Raw genomic sequence first — 17,137 nt, forward strand, 5'->3', positions numbered from 1 at the left:
TAACCGTTGATGGAATTTTTCAGCCCGTGAGGAAATTAAATCGCTCTGGAGGATTATTTTTTACCATACTTGTAAGTGGATTCATGAAAACATAGGTTGGGCAGAGCTTAAAGAAGCAAACCATAGTCTTTGTTGCCCAACTACATTTGAATGTGAATCAATAACTCTCTTGCGGAGTTTTCGCCTTACATGAGATTTAAAAATATGTCTTTCGCAAACTGATTTTGATTCACAAGAATTAACTCATCAAATTGCACACAGAACACTTCTACTCATAAGTTTCTAGGTCATTAATAATAATGACTTTGCTCGACAGAGATATTAAGTATGTCTATTGAGAGACAAACCATGTAGTTGATGTGGTCGAAATATATGCTCAATTCTTAAATTCTTCACATGACTGTGTTGAGAATAAAGAAAAAATTACAGTGAATATTCATGTTCCCTTCTCTTTAGAATCAAAAGAAAATGAAAATAAAAAGCCAAAGTCAAAAGCTTTTGGTCCAACACCATGTGACAACAATCTACCCTTTCATTCAACATGTTTCAATCCTAGCCGATTATCTCACAAGGTCCTAGAACCTTCCACCAAAGCACTTGAGAGGCACAACACTCAACTTCAGAAGGAATAAACTTTGTTATAGAGGTTACATAGACAACCAATAGGAATAGACATGTAATTATCATTTTAGGATGATTTTTAATTCTTTCTTTGCATTTAAGTTATGAACCCTATATAAATACATCTGCTTACAGAGAAATAAATCATTAGAAAATTTTCTCAATGTATTGTTCTTGAATTTTCACATGGTATCAGAGAAAACATAATCAACCATCCAAATCATCATTCTAAAATCCTTAATACATGGCAGATCACTCAAGTAGCAGTACTCCTGCACCTACAGCTATACCCACAGTTGTTGGAACTATAGCAACAAATGATCACAATCACCCTTACTTCCTTCATGCCTCTAATGCACCAGGAATGACCTTGGTAAATACTCTTTTTTATGAAAATAAATATCAAGGATGGAGAAAATCTGTTCTTATAGCCTTGTCAACTAAGAATAAACTAGGATTTATCACAGGAACCCAATCAATGCCAGCTCCAGATTCTCTATATCTGCAGGCTTAAAACAGGTGTAATGATATGGTCACATCCTAGATCTTGAACTTCTTTTTGAAATAAATTATTGATAGTGTGATATACTTAGCAATAGTGAGGGAGCTCTGGATGATTTTTTAGCATAAATTTGGCCAATCTAATGGTGCAAAGTTGTATCACCTATAAAAGTAACTCAACAGGTTAGTTTAGGGTACTTCTAGAATAGCTGGTTATTTTACTAAGTTGAAAAAATTGTAAGATGAGCTAAATTCACTGAATTCAAATGTCAAATGCACTTGTGAGTGTGTGTGTAGAGGAAAACATAAGTTGCAGAAATCTTTGGAAGATGAAAGACTCATACAATTCTTTATTGGTTTGAATGACATATATTCACAAGCTAGGAGAAATATTTTGATGATTAACCCCTCCCTGACATCAATCATGCATACTCTTTGATTGTACAAAATGAAAATAAAAGAAAATCTTATATTAACTCTGCAGTTCCATCTGATTCATCAACATTCATGGATGAAAACATGAATCAATATTCATGGATGGAAGATGAATAAATAATTACAAAGGTTCGTGAATACTCTAGGCAGATCTGACACTTCTTATCCCAGATCTGCTAGGTCATGACAATCAGGACAAAAGTTTTCAAAGTAGAATCTGAATTAGAGGAAAAAGTGTAATGAGCTAAATATGACCCAAATGTTATTTGCACCTATTGTGGGCAAACTGGACATTTAGAGACAGATTGTTTTAGATTGCATAATTTTTCAGATGTTTTTCAATTTACGAATGAAAAAGTCTTCAAGAATTAAGGAAGAGGTAATAGAGTTATGGCTATGGATGAAATATAAAATAAGTAAAACCAGACTGGAGATGTCACTGGTCAGACTTACAATAAGGAACAATACAATCAATTTGTCCAAATGTTCAAGCAAATGAAAATGGAGAAAGTTTCAGTTGGTCATTCGGACATAGGCATTAATGTCAATGCAGTGGCTTGTATAATTCTTAAGTATCTTGGCTCATGTTTTTCTATTATTAAATTTAGTCATTGGATAATAGATTCAGGTGTTTCTGAGCATATGTGCTATAATTCCTCTTCTTTTACATCACTGTCTATCTTGAAATCCTTTGACTATTAATCTTCCTAATTGTCAAGCTATCTTGGTCACTCAATATGGAACAATACCTGTGTTTTCTGATCTTTCTTTAGATAATGTGTTGTATGTTCCAAGTTTCAAATATAATCTTATGTCTGTGCATAAGTTTTGCAAGCAATTTCCATGTACATTATTTTTTACTTTGCACAATTATGTGATGCAGGGCCCTTCCATGATGAGGCCTCAAGTTTTTGGTAAAGTTTCAGAGGGTCTATACTTGCTCAAGCCTAAGGTTCAAGAGTCAATTTTCAATCTCGGTAAAAACAGAGCTAAAATATCATTTACAGCTCCTAATAGTTCTTCAGTTTCTGTTTCTTCCTTAAACAGTGGTTGTTCAGTTTCTTTACCTATTTGTAAAAGTGCAGTTTCTGATATAAAACAATGACATATTAGATTGGGATACGTTCCTTTCTCATTAATGAAAAATGTCAGTTTCATTTCATTCCTTCAAATTCTAATTGTTTTTGTGATGTGTATCCTAAAGCAAGGCAATCTTGGCCTTCTTTTCCCATTAGTCACATTTCTACTAGGGGTGTGAATCGGTCAGTTCAGTTTAATTTTATATTTTATTGGTTCGGTTCATTGGTTTTCGATTTTTAAATATACTAAACTAATAACTAAATAAATAAGATATTTTTTTATTGATTTTTAGTCCTTAACGGTTCGATTTTCGATTTAACCGATAAGAAAATACTCATATAATAAAAATAATAGTAACTAACATGAAAAAATTGAATCTTAGTTGCAACCGAATATCCTACATAATGTGTTTTAATTTACAAGAATCTTCAAGTTTGAACTAAATGTTGTTAGGATAAATTAAGAGTTTGTATAATTAAAATAATAGGTTTGTTAATTTATAGAAATTACAGAGAATTAAGAGAAATATATAATAAGTTTTATATATATATAAATATATATATATAAATATATATATATATATATAAATATATATATATATATATATTTATAGAACTTACATAAAACTTCTTGTGTTGCTACCCCTCAACAAAATAGAGTTGTTGAGAGGAGGCATAGGCATTTTTTTGAAATAGCAAGGGCTCTTTTATTTCAATCAAACATTCTATTGATGTAAAGTGTTTTGGATGCTTGTGTTATGCAAGTATTCTATGTAATGGAAGAGGGAAGTTTGAACCTAGAGCAAAACCTTGTGTGTTTTTAGGCTATCCATCCAATCAGAAGGGATACAAGCTTTTGGAGTTAGAAACCAAGAAATTAATAGTGTCCAGGGATGTGTCTTTCTTTGAGAACATATTCCCTTTTTTTCTTATGGTATGATTAACCCTCCTCCTATTTTTCCTATTCCATCATCAACACACTACTACAATAACACTGCACCTTTTTCTTTTTATACTTCAGACCACCCACCTATGAATCCAGATCATCCAATTCCTGCAGTTAATTCTTTTTCTCCTCCTAGAGTTTAACCCGTCACACAATCTTGTTCTACTCCTTCAGCTCCACTCTCCGCAATCCCTTTGATTCACCCCTAAGAAGATTAGAAAGAGCAAACAAAAAAGTTCATCCTGTACAACTTTAAGATTGTTTTAGCAACATCTTTCTTAGTCATATCACAGAATCTTATTTTGCTGCGCCTATCAACCCCTATGATCTCTCTCATCCTACACTCTCCTTATCTAGCCAACTTCTTTTGAAAATAATTGATCAGATTACAAAACCTAATAGCTATTATCAGGCTTCCATTCATCCAGGATGGACAAAGGCTATGAAGGAAGAGCTTGATGCTTTGAGATCTAATAATACTTGGGATAAAGTTCTATTACCTTTCAATAGAAAGACATTACCTTGTAAATGGGTATACAAGGTAAAATATCGAGCAAATGGTTTAATTGAGAGACTAAAGGCTAGATTAGTCATCAGAGGATACATTCAAAGGGAAGGAATAGATTTCAATAAAACCTTCTCTTCTGTGGTCAAAATGACCACAATCAGATGTCTTTTGGCTATTGCAGCTAAGAAGAACTGGCCTATATCACAATTGATGTGCATAATGCCTTCTTGCAAGGTGACTTGCAAGAAAAAGTCTACATGAAGTTCCCACCTGGTTTAACTTCTTCCAATCCTAACATGGTGTGTAAGTTGAGAAAATTCTTATATGGGCTCAAGCAAGCGTCAAGACAATGGTATGCCAAACTTGTCGGGGCCTTGAGTTTTAAAGGTTATACAACATCTCTTAATGACTATTTTTGTTCTTTAAATAAACAGGGGATTCGATTTCTATAATGGTAGTGTATGTCGACGACATACTGATTACTAGAAGTGATGTTGAAATTCAGAGTCTCAAAGATTTTCTTCATGTCTAGTTCAAAATTAAGGATCTTAGCTTACTACACTACTTCATAAGAATAAAAATTTTGCGAGAAGATAAAGGAATAATCATGAGTCAAAGAAAATATACCTCGAATCTTCTTCAAGAGTTTGAGTCCTGTATCTTCACCTATGGATCCTTTCTGCAAATTCAGGGGCATATATGTCAGATATCGATATTTTGTTGGAAAGCTGAACTATTTGACTCACACCCGACCCGATTTGTGTTTTGCAGTTTTAACCCTGAGTCAGTACATGCACTCACTTTGTGAAAATCATTTTACAGTTGCTTTGAGGGTATTGTGTTATCTGAAAGGGAACCCAAATCAAGGAATCTTCTCGTCGGCATCTCCTTCTCTTTCAGTTTTCGCCTTTTGTGATACGGATTAGGTGTCTTGTCATGACTCCCAGCGCTTTATCAGTGGATTCTTCATGTCCATATGCGGATCTCTAATTTCATGGAAATCGAAAAAGCAAGCTTCGGTTTCTTTATCCTCTGCTGAAGCAGAGTATCGCTCCATACGACGTTTGGTGGTTGAGTTAACCTCATTGACACGTTTGCTTTCCGATCTATCTGTACCGCCGACCCTACCGATTTCTATTCGCTCCGACAGTCAAGTAGCAATTCAAATCGTCATAAATCCCCTGTTTTATGAAAGGACGAAACACGTGGAGCTCGACTGCCATTTTGTCCGACAACAGTACCTCTCAGGTCTCATTTCTCTTATTTTTGTTCTTTCCAGGGATCAAGTCGCCGATATTTTCACTAAGTCCCTCTCTGGACCTGCTCATCATCGGCTCCTTCACAAAATGGGCGTTGTTTCCCTCCCCTCCATCTTGAGGGGGATGTTGAGAATAAAGAAAAAGTTGCAGAGAATGTTTATGTTTTCTCCTCTTCAGAATCAAAAGGAAATGAAAATGAAAAGCCAAAGTCAAAGGCTTCTGGTCCAAGACCACGTGGCAGCAATCTACCCCTTCATTCAACATGTTTCACATGGTCCTAGAACCTTCCACCAAAGCACCTCAGAGGCACAACATTCAGCTTCAGAAGAAATAAAATTTGTTATAGAGGTTACATAGACAATCAATAAGAATTAGACATGTAAATATCATTTTAGGATAATTTTTAATTCTTTCTTTGCATTCAAGTTATGAACCTTGTATAAATACATCTACTGTACAGAGAAATAAATCATCAGAAAATTTTTTTTCCAATGTATTGTTCTTGAATTTCCACAGACAGCCATATTTGAATCCCGCTATGATATACCCACCCCCGTCTTATATTTTTAGAGCTTTCACTAGAAACTGTTTTGAACCAACTTTAACATGAATAAATCCTTACTTGTAATTGTACTTTCAATTTTTAATTTACGTAAATAAACAAAGCATCTTTTCCACAGAAATTTTAAAATATATTTATATTAGTTACTCTCTCTCTCTCTCTCTCTCTAAATCCTCTTTTTTTTTTTTTTTTCATGTTTTGGTCTTTCAAGATTATAATTTTGAAAAAGGAAAAAGACAAAGTGAAGAGTAAAACAGAAAATAGATTTGAAGAAAAAGACTTAGAGCATCTACCTTAAATTTCAAAACCAAATTTGTTTTTATTAGTAAGATAATGCCGTTTCTAAAAAATTACTGGTGGGATTGACAACCAAATTGTATTTCATTTCCCAATAATTTTAGTATATAGTGAGACGGCACGCGTGGGAGGTGTTGGTGCTTAGGAAAGAAAGAAGAGGGTGTAGGGTGTTTGGGGGTGGGGTGCAGTAGGACAAAGAAAAGTAAATATATATATATATACACATTATTATATTCTTCCTTTGTTCATTTGTCATATTTTAACTTAACACATTAAATAATATTTACGTTTTATTTTTAAATTGATTTGAAGAAAAATAATTAATATTTAGGATAAAAGAAGAAATAGTTTTTTATTTTTCTTGATATTTTAAAAATAATAAGTAAAAGTAGAAATATAATTAGAAAATTAATGATAAATAAAAGTAAATTGAGGGAGTATTTAGGGATTATATATTATATAGTGATGTTGTCACGTGGTAGTGCATCTTGAAATATTTTTTTATTTTACTTGATATTTTAAAAATAATAAGTAAAAGTAGAAATATAATTAGAAAATTAATGATAAATAAAAGTAAATTGAGGGAGTATTTAGGGATTATATATTATATAGTGATGTTGTCACGTGGTAGTGCATCTTAGTTCATGCAGCCCACCACTCAATAGGCTTCTCTTTCTATACTTATTGCCAGTTTGCCACCCATATTTTAGTTTTGTTTGATTTATTTTGGCTTGTTATAAAACTTTTAAAAGTCAAAAAAGATATATATTATAATTTTAAATTAAAAATATGTTAAAATATTTTTTAATGTTATGATTTTAAATATAAAAAGTTATATTAAAAAATTGTTAAAAAAATATTTTATTTTTAAAATGACACTAAAAAAAAAAATAGATTAAGGAATTGAAACGGAAAGAGTAATATCAAAAGATAAAACGCTATTATTAATATGATTTGTCGTGTAATTGTTGGAATTCTTTTCTCTAAATGAAAATTTCATGTATAAAACATCGAGATTAAGCAAAAAAATAATTGAAGGTATAATTATCATAAATAAACTCTGCAATGTATAAATTTAAATTTAATTAAATTTTAATTTGAACCAGTGAGTATAAAAAATGGTCTCTCACGGTAAAAAAGAGTCCCACGGTATATGAAACCACCAACGTGCAATGGATTTTCTCTTTTATAACCCGTTTCATCAAGCTATTCTTATTCAAAAGTGCATATTTTTTTCTCAATAATATTTATTTTAAAAAATTGAGGTGTTTGATCAAGCTTTTGGGAGAAAATAAGAGTTTTAAGAAAATAACAGATTTTTTTTTTTCATAAGCTAACAAAATTAACTTCTCCCCAAAAGTTTTTTGAGAAAAAAAAATACTTTTAAAAGTTTGATCAACCAATTGTTGCTTAAGAATGTTTTTTCTAAATTTATTATACAAACATAAATTGTTTTTTTTTAACTAAAAGTACTTTTTTTTAAATTTATTTTTTAATAAAATACTTTTTAAAATAAGTTGATTTATAAATTTGATCAAATAAGCTATTAGAATATTTTGTTTTTTGAGAAACATTTTGAGTGGAATGGTCAAAATAAGTAGGGTTGGACATATTTTGATTTTTCGGACCGTTTTCGATTTTTAATTTTTGAAATTCGATTAAACGGTTTGGTGTTCAGTTTTTCAAAAAATAATTCGAATAAATCAATAAATCGAAATTCTATAAATAATTAATAATATATATATATATATTATTATTATATATCTAATATATTTAATATATAATAATATAATATAAATATATAATAGCAATCCTAATAACTAATAAGTAATAGCACGCCGCATACAACTTACAACATACATCAGTCCAATAGTCGAACAATCGATCGAACTATAGACAACCGACGAGATCGTCGTTTGTACAACAACACAGAGCCGGTGACCAGTTGACCAGACGACCACTGTGGGTTGTAGCCTGCAGTGCTGACTGTGGTCTTTCCGACAGCGACCACTCTTTCGAGTTCTGACTGTTTATGCAAACTTATGCATAATGAAGTTATATGTTATGTTAAACTCATGGTTATATCATTTAGTTTCGTCCATGTTGAGTTATTTATATTTAGGAATGAAAAATAGGTTTGAAAAAATTATTTTTTTACGAAAAATCATTAATTTTAAATGTCCAGTTATAACAAAGAGAGGTTCACTACTTTAATCTTCAAAATCAAAATAAAAATCTGAAATAACCGATCGAATTTGTAGAAACCGAACCAAATTTATTTTGGTTTGGTTATTTCGGTTTGGTTGCGATTGTCATTTTTGTCAATTCGAAAATCAAGAAATCAAATCGATATTAAACTATCAAACCGAACAAACCAAATGTCCAACCCTAAAAATAAGTAGTCTTTTAATATAAAAAGTAATTTTGTCTATCAAGTTTCAGTAGTTCAATAATTATTCAAGCAATAAACTCTTAATGTCTAAAATATCACATAACCCGAATTGATTTCATTCAAATAAACTAGTTCATCAAAAGTTCATAACTAATATTTGATTTCAAAGACAAAGTGTAGATAAATTTCAGCTTCTAACTGTATGAATAAATTAAGTAGTATATGATTATTATCGTTAAAAATGTGGTGGGAGAAACAAAAAATAATTTAATTTTAATAAGCTATTTTGAATTTAAAATTACTGTATTATTGGATTAAGTAAGTTCAAGATGTTCTTAACATAAGATAATATTATTAGCTTTTGGATCAAATTGACAGAATTTTTTCCTCAATGGGCATCATATCATTAGCTTCACCATTTTTTTTAAAATAAAATTATCAATGTAAGGCTTTACCCACACATTTAACATAAAATGATTAAGAAAATCTAATACAAAATATTACAATTTCATATTAAATTAGTCGTATGTGGTGTGATTTTAATGTATTCAAACTTATAAATTCAAATAACAGACAACAACAACAACAACAACAACAATAATAATAATAATAATAATAATAATACACTCAATCAATTTAGATGAGCTCGTAATTTATGACTTATAAATACTTTTATCAGTTATAAATTTAAACTATTTAATTATATTAACTAAATTTAAATGCAAATTTAATTTTACCTTACTTAAATACTAAAAATACTATACTATTTTCACTTAAAAAATATCTAAGCTAATTTAAACAGGTTCTACTCACTCCGTTTCAAAATTTTTGATCTTTATTGACTTGACATTTACTTTAAAAATTTTTTATTAGGAACTTGCTTTATCAAATCAGTATTGTTAATTATTTTTTTTAAATATAAATTCAAATAGAGTATATACACTTAGTGATTTTTGATTAGAGGATCGACTAAATTTTATAAATAAAATAATTAAATTAAAATAAATTTTTTAAGAAAAGAGCCAATTAAAACAAAAGAGAAGAGTATATAATAGAGTATTTTTAGGTACTTCTCCCTACAGGATTTTTCACTCCAATTATTTTTCCCTTTCACCAAAGAAAACATTTAACTAAGTACTAAACTAGAAAAACCAGTGTCTCTTTCATTTTTGAGTTGTGCTTAACTAGCCCCCCTTTACTATATATCTCCCCCTATTCTGCTCTACTTATTCCCAACACTTCTTACAACTCCCCAAAAACACACACTAAACACACTTTTTTATAACAAAAAACAAAACCACAAACAGTACTCTTTTATAACATGGTCCTTTCTCCTCTTCCTACAACAACAAAAACAAACAAATGCTCCATTTTCTATAGTTCTTGAAAAAAAGTGAACTTTTTTTTTTTGGTTTATTTTCTTGTTTGATGGATTTTGGTGTGGTGGTGGGGGGTTTAGATAGTGGTGGTGGGGTGATTTGTTCAGACAATACTAGTAACATGTTTGCTGAGACCAAACAACAAAAGTTGTTGTATGGATCTGTTGGATTTAACAAACATGAAAGGTCATCTGTTGTTACAAGTGAAGATGAGTGGAATGATAAGGATACTAAGTTAGCTAAGACCACTCATGACTTCTCAGTTTCTAAGCCAACAATGTTGTTTCAGCAACAGCAAATGCTTAGCTTTGCTGCACCTAATAACACTCAGAATCATTTGACAATGTCTTATTATCAACACCCTTCAAGTGGTTTTGCTAGGAATACACCAGGTAGAGTACTAAATTTTGTTTCAAGAAAAGATGTGAAAGGTGATAACTTTATTGTTTTTTTGTGGGGCTGAAAGTGATGTGTCTTGTGTATAGGTTTCTTGTTTTGCCATCAAGATTAATTTTTGGGTGTTGGAATTATTCTATGTTTTGGTGAAATATGGTTCTTCTTGTTGTTGTTGTTTACTTTATCTCCTTGTTTTGTTGGTCTTCCATAAACTTCTGTATTTTTTGGTAGTAAAGCTACTGTCTTTATTTCTTTCTTTTCAATTTATTGTTTTTCTCTTGTAACCAAACAGCCCCACTGATAAAAATAGAAAAGAAGATGGAATCTTTTTGTTATATGGTTTCTATCTTTACCATGTTTGGTAATGAGTTTGTGTCAAATGTTGATGTTTCAAAGGCATAATCAGATGAAAGGCCAGAAAGAGTTGAGGGACATTTCCTACTTTCATTGATGTGTTTTCTTGGTTTTCAAATGTCTAGAGATAAATGTTTTGTACCCCCTTTAATTGTTCTAGACACATCTTTATGTATAGGTATCCTGTCATGCATCTTTCAACCTATATTGCTCGGACTCTTAAAAAAAGTCATCGTGTGCCTGTGAGGTCATTCAAAAATAGTGCATTTTTTTGGAGGATTTGACAAGGGTGCAGCAACATTTTTGAAGAGTCCGGGCAATTTAGCTTTCAACAGTCTATTTTTCTTCTTTCACATTTGTTGAGCAGACAGAAGAGCCATTCATTTTAGTCTCTTTATGTGGTAAAAACCATTTTTTTTTGTTACTAAAGTTGTAGTCTTTTTTGCTCAGGTTGTGGCAGTGGAGCTTTGAATGGTGGAAATATGCATGGGCTAATAGCAGGAGTGAAAGGGCCATTCACTCCATCACAGTGGATGGAGCTGGAACATCAGGCCTTGATCTACAAGTACATCACTGCAAATGTACCAATACCTCCTTATCTACTCAATCCTATCAGAAAAGCTCTTGAATCTGCTGGTTTCCCAACTTTTACAGGCCTTAGATCCAATGCTTGTAAGTCTTTGCTTTTCCTTCTTACCATCATGCTGTATGAAAATGATACAATTGCCACATTTGTACCTGAAATGTGAGATCTACTCAAAATTTTGAAGCTGGTTTTATTAAATCTATATGGCTCAGGAAGTATCCCAAGTGGTTAGGGGCGGAGTCAGGTAGGGCGAGGGGGTTACCTCGGCGGAAAATTTCACTATATGTAGACGGTTAAAATTATTTTTTTATGAATATATTGTAGATGTCGAACCCCTTTGACTTTCTCGTGTGTTTGCTTCATATTGTAGATGGAATAAAGGTATTGTTATGTATATGCTGCATTAAGTAAATTTTTTTCCTATTAGCAGGTTAAATAGTGGATGGTTTTGAGTGTAATTTTGTTAGACTAGTGGATGATCTGTGTTCTGGTTATCTTGGCAGTGGGATGGGGTGCTTTCCATCTAGGGTTCTCCAATAGCAATGATCCAGAACCAGGAAGGTGTAGGAGAACAGATGGTAAGAAATGGCGGTGCTCAAGAGATGCAGTTGCTGATCAAAAGTATTGTGAGCGACACATGAACAGGGGTCGCCATCGTTCAAGAAAGCCTGTCGAAGGACAAACTGGAAATTCCGCCTCTGCAAACACCGGTGCTACTACTACTACAACTACTACTTCCGCCAAGCTGATGAACATGTCATCTGCAGCATCAGCAGCTTTGGCTTCCGGAGGAGGTGCTGCTGCATCATCCAACAGTCTCAATCTCTCTCATCACAGTCAACTCTGCAACTTGCAGCCTGCAGTAACTAATCCATCCACAACATCCCCTTATCTAGAAAGGTACATTTCAAGAAGTCTCTGTCAAAGCTCAATGTAACATCAAGCTGTAGTTTTTGACTAAATGATGGTATAAAAAAATTGATTTTTGGAGCCACGAAAGAGTATTAGTTTGTTCTTTTGATGCTTTATTTAGTACATAATCTGATATCAATCTTCTCTTGCAGGAGTTACACGGCCAAGGAGAATTTTGGTGAAAGGTATTCCGATATGAAAGGCTCTACAATTGTTTCACCAAGTGTAAAAGAGCCCCAGTATAAGGAGCAGAATCTTTATGGAGTAACCTCGAGGGCTGAATTTGGATTAGTTTGTGCCGACTCTTTGATCAATCCACTGAATAAGAAGTCTTCATTAGTGAACTGCCGTGGCTTTGGCAATTCAGATAATATCAGTGATCAAGAAAGTAAATCACAACATCATCCTCTTCGACAATTCATGGATGATTGGCCCAAAAACCAATCAGATCAATCGAATGTTTCATGGCCAGACATTGATTTGCAGTCAGATCCAACTCAGCTCTCCATTTCCATCCCTGTAGTCACATCAGACTTCATGTCTTCGACTTCCTCTCCTGCAAATGACAAACTCACGGCCTCATCACACAGGTCTCGGGAGCATGAAGCAACTCAAATGGGACTTGGCATTGGTACCATCATCAGTGAACATAACCAAAGACAAGGAAGTTGGATTCCTATATCATGGGAATCTTCCATGGGTGGACCTCTTGGGGAGGTCTTGCATAGCACTAATAGCAGCTCGGGCGATTGCAAGAACAACTCAGCTCTTAATCTCATGACCGAGGGTTGGGATAGAAGCCCCCGGATGGGTTCATCACCAACCGGGGTCTTACAAAAGTCCTCGTTTGGTTCCCTTTCAAACAGCAGTGCAGGGAGCAGTCCTAGAGCAGAAAACAGTAAGACAACGAACGAGGGCTCCAGTCTTTGTAATGGCCTTCTTGGAACAACTATCATGAATCCAACCCTACCTGCCATGTAATGTGTAAAACTAGGAATATGCTATTTTGTAATTCTAGTAGTGAGTACTTTCCCTTTTCCCCCCTAATGCTCACACCCTTGCCTAAACAATATGTACTGAAGATATTAAATGACTTGAGTATGCCAGTTAAGATTTGTTCATTTGTTAACTTCTGTAATATTGTCAATCTTTTGGCCCTAGTTTATCTATAAATTTCTGCTAGTGAAAATCTTTTGGTTTCATATATCATCTATCCTCGTAAGTCACAAATGACATAATGAAGGGTGCCACTAGCATAAATTTCAAGATTGCTCAATTTTTAGTACAAAATCTAAATCAATGAACTAATGATTTTCAAGAAATTGGCTTCTAACAACATGTGCTAGTGTCTGGCTGATTAAGTAATGTCAATCAAGCAATTTTATTTTTCTTACAAGTTGGTAGGAAGCATGTTGGTTGGTGAGTTGTTAAATTGATAAAGATTAATCCAATTTCATGGTGGGCTTTAAAGGGTCTTTAATTTTTGTAAAATTCACATTTTCTAAACTTTGGTTATTTTGCCTATTACAAACAAATGAAGATGTCCATTTGGTTGAGACAGAATCTTGAGTATTTATTTCATAGATGATACATCAGTTTCAATCACTTTCTGTTGGACCAACTTATACTAATTCCAGCCTGGTTAAATATAATTTTTCTTTACGTTTGAGCTTTCTTTTTTATTTGCTTTTGGTACTTGGTGGACCATGGTACGGCTACCAAAATTGAATTTGGAGTAAGTTGCCTCCATAAATTATTATTATTATTAGTGCATTTGAAGTTTCATGCCTTTTTGATGATAGCCAAAGAAATGTTTCCAAAAAGATTGGCATTCTAGAATGTGTAGATATTTAGGTCAAGTTCTATTATTCTCAGATATTTCAAAGGGTTCTATTAGTCTTTAGACAATTTTTACTAGCTTTTAGATTTGAATTAGCTCGAGATCCTTTTCTTTTAACATCGTATCAGAACTCACATTCATATGAATTTCTTGGTTTGGTTACGCTCCAAAAATCACCACGACATAGCCCGAGATGTAAGATCTAGTGGTCGAGGATTAGTTACCATCATCATATTATTTGTTGTTGCGATTTTCTCGCATCCATTATGTTCAATATTTTCTCTTAACATGAGTTGTGGTGTAGTGGTGGAACTATTCCATCCTTCACCAGAAGTTTACATACAATACACTCTTGTAATGAAACCCTTCCCCGAATCCGGCATATAGCGAGAGCTTTAGTACACCGAGCTGCCCATTAGATTCTTCTCCATTGATTGCTTTACATAATTGATTTTTGTACTTGAACCAATAGTCTATGAAACTAGTCTGTCTATGTCTCCCTTCTCAAGGTAGGAAAAAGGTCCCCTCCGAACCCAATTGTATAGTGAGAAACAGTGTTCACTCTGTAAGCTAACTTCTGAAAGTAGATTATACCAATGTACATTTCTTGATCAGCTCCTGCCATCCTAAAGTTGTCAGCCTTAACCCTTTGTTAGTGGTCTATACTATTTTTTGTTACTCATTTTACCATAATGTACTATTGTCTTTGTCATCTGCATCACTACTATTGTCTTTCCCTTTCAGACATGAACAACTTTATTGTAGGAATTTTGCACCAAACCAAATATCCTATTTCCAAACAAAGAAATTGGTAATTTTCAGGGCATTTCTACACTTGACTGGGAGAAAACCGTGCATCAAATCCAAGTCATTTAATTATTTCTTGGACTTGCACTGAATATGACCTATGTTCTGCTAGTCATAAGGACAAAGTTCCCACTGGACAAGGAATAAAACACATTATTATTCAACAATTATTTGGAATACCACAAACAGTACATTGCTTCAACAAATAAGTATCTAGTATATGGTCAAACAGTACTTAAGCCTTGTGATATGAAAAGCACAATTGCACCATATAATCAAAAGGCCTTGCAACAATTCAACATTGATGGGGCATTTCTATCTTATCTTAAAAATATGAAAAAAGGGAAACACCGGCACTCCAGCAGCATCAATGAGTTTCTGAAAGTCTGCAACAATGATGAACTGAAACACGAGGAACAATTGTTTCTAGCAAAGAAGTAATCGTCCACAACATCATTTCAGATGAAAATGTTCCCAGCAAACAAAAGTTCATAGAGATTAACACAGATAAAGTGAATTCACTAAGCCAATTATATGATTGTTAACAGATTATCTTAACCAGCAGAGTCATTTATTACGACAAGATCAGTCTAACTTATCCATAACAGTGATACAAAGTAGCAAGGAATCAACCTGGCAATTGATATTAATTATTACTGAACTGTGTATTTTACAAAAAGTATCTTTCAGTAAGAAAATTATGGTGAGTTTCAAGCAATAAAATACAAAGTAGCTCATATTGTGACCAACTTAACTATCGGGCAACAAAGAACGACTATTTACTAGTATTACAGACATTCATCAGTCAGCACAACAATGACTGTTAAAAACCTGCCTTAAGTCTCGATAAGCAATGTAAATAGCTATTGTGCCGACCTTGGTAAGCTATCAAAACAATTATCTCGATTAGTCGATTACCATAGGAACCTGGAAAGAAACTTATGGCGAGTTCCAAGCAATAAAATGAACTAATCTACGATTGAAAGTCCTGGGTTATCTTGAAAATAAATCGTATATTTGTCGCGAGCCTTAACAAAAAGGGAGAAAAGAATATCCAAACAAACAAAGGTCTCAAGTTAAAATATGAGGTTCTGATATAGCTGGAGTAGCAATCAAATGAACTACCGGGCAACAAAGAACCACTCTTTTCTAGTCCACACATTCAACGTTCAGCACAACAAATGACTATGGCAGACACCTGCCTTAAGCCTGGGAAAGCCATGTAACTACCTATTATTGACATCGGAAAGCTATCAACACAAATGTCCTGATTACCATGGCAAAACCTAGCAATGAACATAAATCAACTGATAATGTGTTGGGATATAAACCCATACTAAAAGTGCAGCAACAAGCATGTCATGGCGTTCCAGTAAGACACTAATGGTGATTTTCACAGTAAAACATAGTTGTTTCATGAAAACATAGTAGTGTATTTTATATCTCATAAAAAAGTGGGAAATAGTCTAGACAGAGAGCAAGGTCACAGATAAAAATGTGAGGTTCTGATGTAGCTCAAATAGTTACCAAATGAACTACCGGGCAACGAAGAACCATCTTTATTATTCCAGACATTCAACGGTCAGCACAACAATGGATGTGGTAGACACCTGCCTTAAGTCTGGATGAGCCATGTAAAACAATTATCGACCTTGGCAAGCTATTAAACAAAGGTCTTGATTATCATGACTGCTACTATTGTAAATTAATTGCACAACTTGGATGGAACAAGAACCAAAGTCCTGAGATGCAATTCAAAAGTAATGCAAGTAGATGCAAATTGACATTAGCTAGCCCCAAAACTACCACACCAGTTCAGAAGAGAGTAAACCAAATTAGGTTGCTAGGATTCAAACAAATGCAGTTTTGTGATCTAATGGCCAGCAGATTATCATACAAGACCTAGTCCAGTTACCATCTTATTGTAACATATACATCACAAAAGAATTATTTTTCGAAGCCACAATCACAAAAGAATTATGACATTAAATGTTAACTTTACCAGATGAATGGACTATCGACTCACTCAAACAACCTAATTCAGAACTACACAATAGTTTTTCCTTAAATGGATGGAAAGGGAACAAATACACAGGCAAGTAACCACCATAATTTTCTTCATTGCTATAATACTTAACAATAGGCATAGCATAAGCTACAAGTATGCTTGTAATTTGTTTTCATTGTGACAGCTCTTAAACTACTTGTTTCTCTAGTGTTATGAACTCAACTAGATATTGAACAGCACACTTAAAAGACTGAT

The 17,137-nt window shown here is 33.2% G+C and overlaps 1 protein-coding gene across 2 annotated transcripts; it reads left to right on the plus strand.

Annotated features, from left to right (window-relative positions):
• Positions 1-10,028: 10,028 nt before the first annotated feature.
• LOC107867263 (growth-regulating factor 1-like) lies at positions 10,029-13,356 on the plus strand. 2 transcript variants are annotated; one of them, NM_001324938.1, is made up of 4 exons: positions 10,029-10,371; positions 11,180-11,401; positions 11,819-12,215; positions 12,380-13,208. In NM_001324938.1, the coding sequence occupies exons 1-4, from the start codon at positions 10,029-10,031 to the stop codon at positions 13,206-13,208; spliced, it is 1,791 nt and encodes a 596-aa protein (NP_001311867.1). The 2 variants fall into 2 exon arrangements, with proteins under 2 accessions (NP_001311867.1, XP_047266257.1); XM_047410301.1 differs by lacking the exon at positions 10,029-10,371 and adding an exon at positions 10,450-10,907 and having other exon boundaries at positions 12,380-13,356.
• Positions 13,357-17,137: the final 3,781 nt, after the last annotated feature.

The sequence above is a fragment of the Capsicum annuum genome, chromosome 4 (assembly GCF_002878395.1).
Source record: "Capsicum annuum cultivar UCD-10X-F1 chromosome 4, UCD10Xv1.1, whole genome shotgun sequence".
NCBI classification, from domain to species: Eukaryota; Viridiplantae; Streptophyta; class Magnoliopsida; order Solanales; family Solanaceae; genus Capsicum; species Capsicum annuum.

What these genes read in the sequence shown, in the direction of transcription:
- LOC107867263 (NM_001324938.1), top strand. Translation starts at nt 10,029, where the DNA reads ATGGATTTTGGTGTGGTGGTGGGGGGTTTAGATAGTGGTGGTGGGGTG. An exon ending in TTTTGCTAGGAATACACCAG is followed by an intron (nt 10,372 to 11,179) that starts GTAGAGTACTAA and finishes TTTTTTGCTCAG; the next exon opens with GTTGTGGCAGTGGAGCTTTG. An exon ending in ACATCCCCTTATCTAGAAAG is followed by an intron (nt 12,216 to 12,379) that starts GTACATTTCAAG and finishes CTTCTCTTGCAG; the next exon opens with GAGTTACACGGCCAAGGAGA.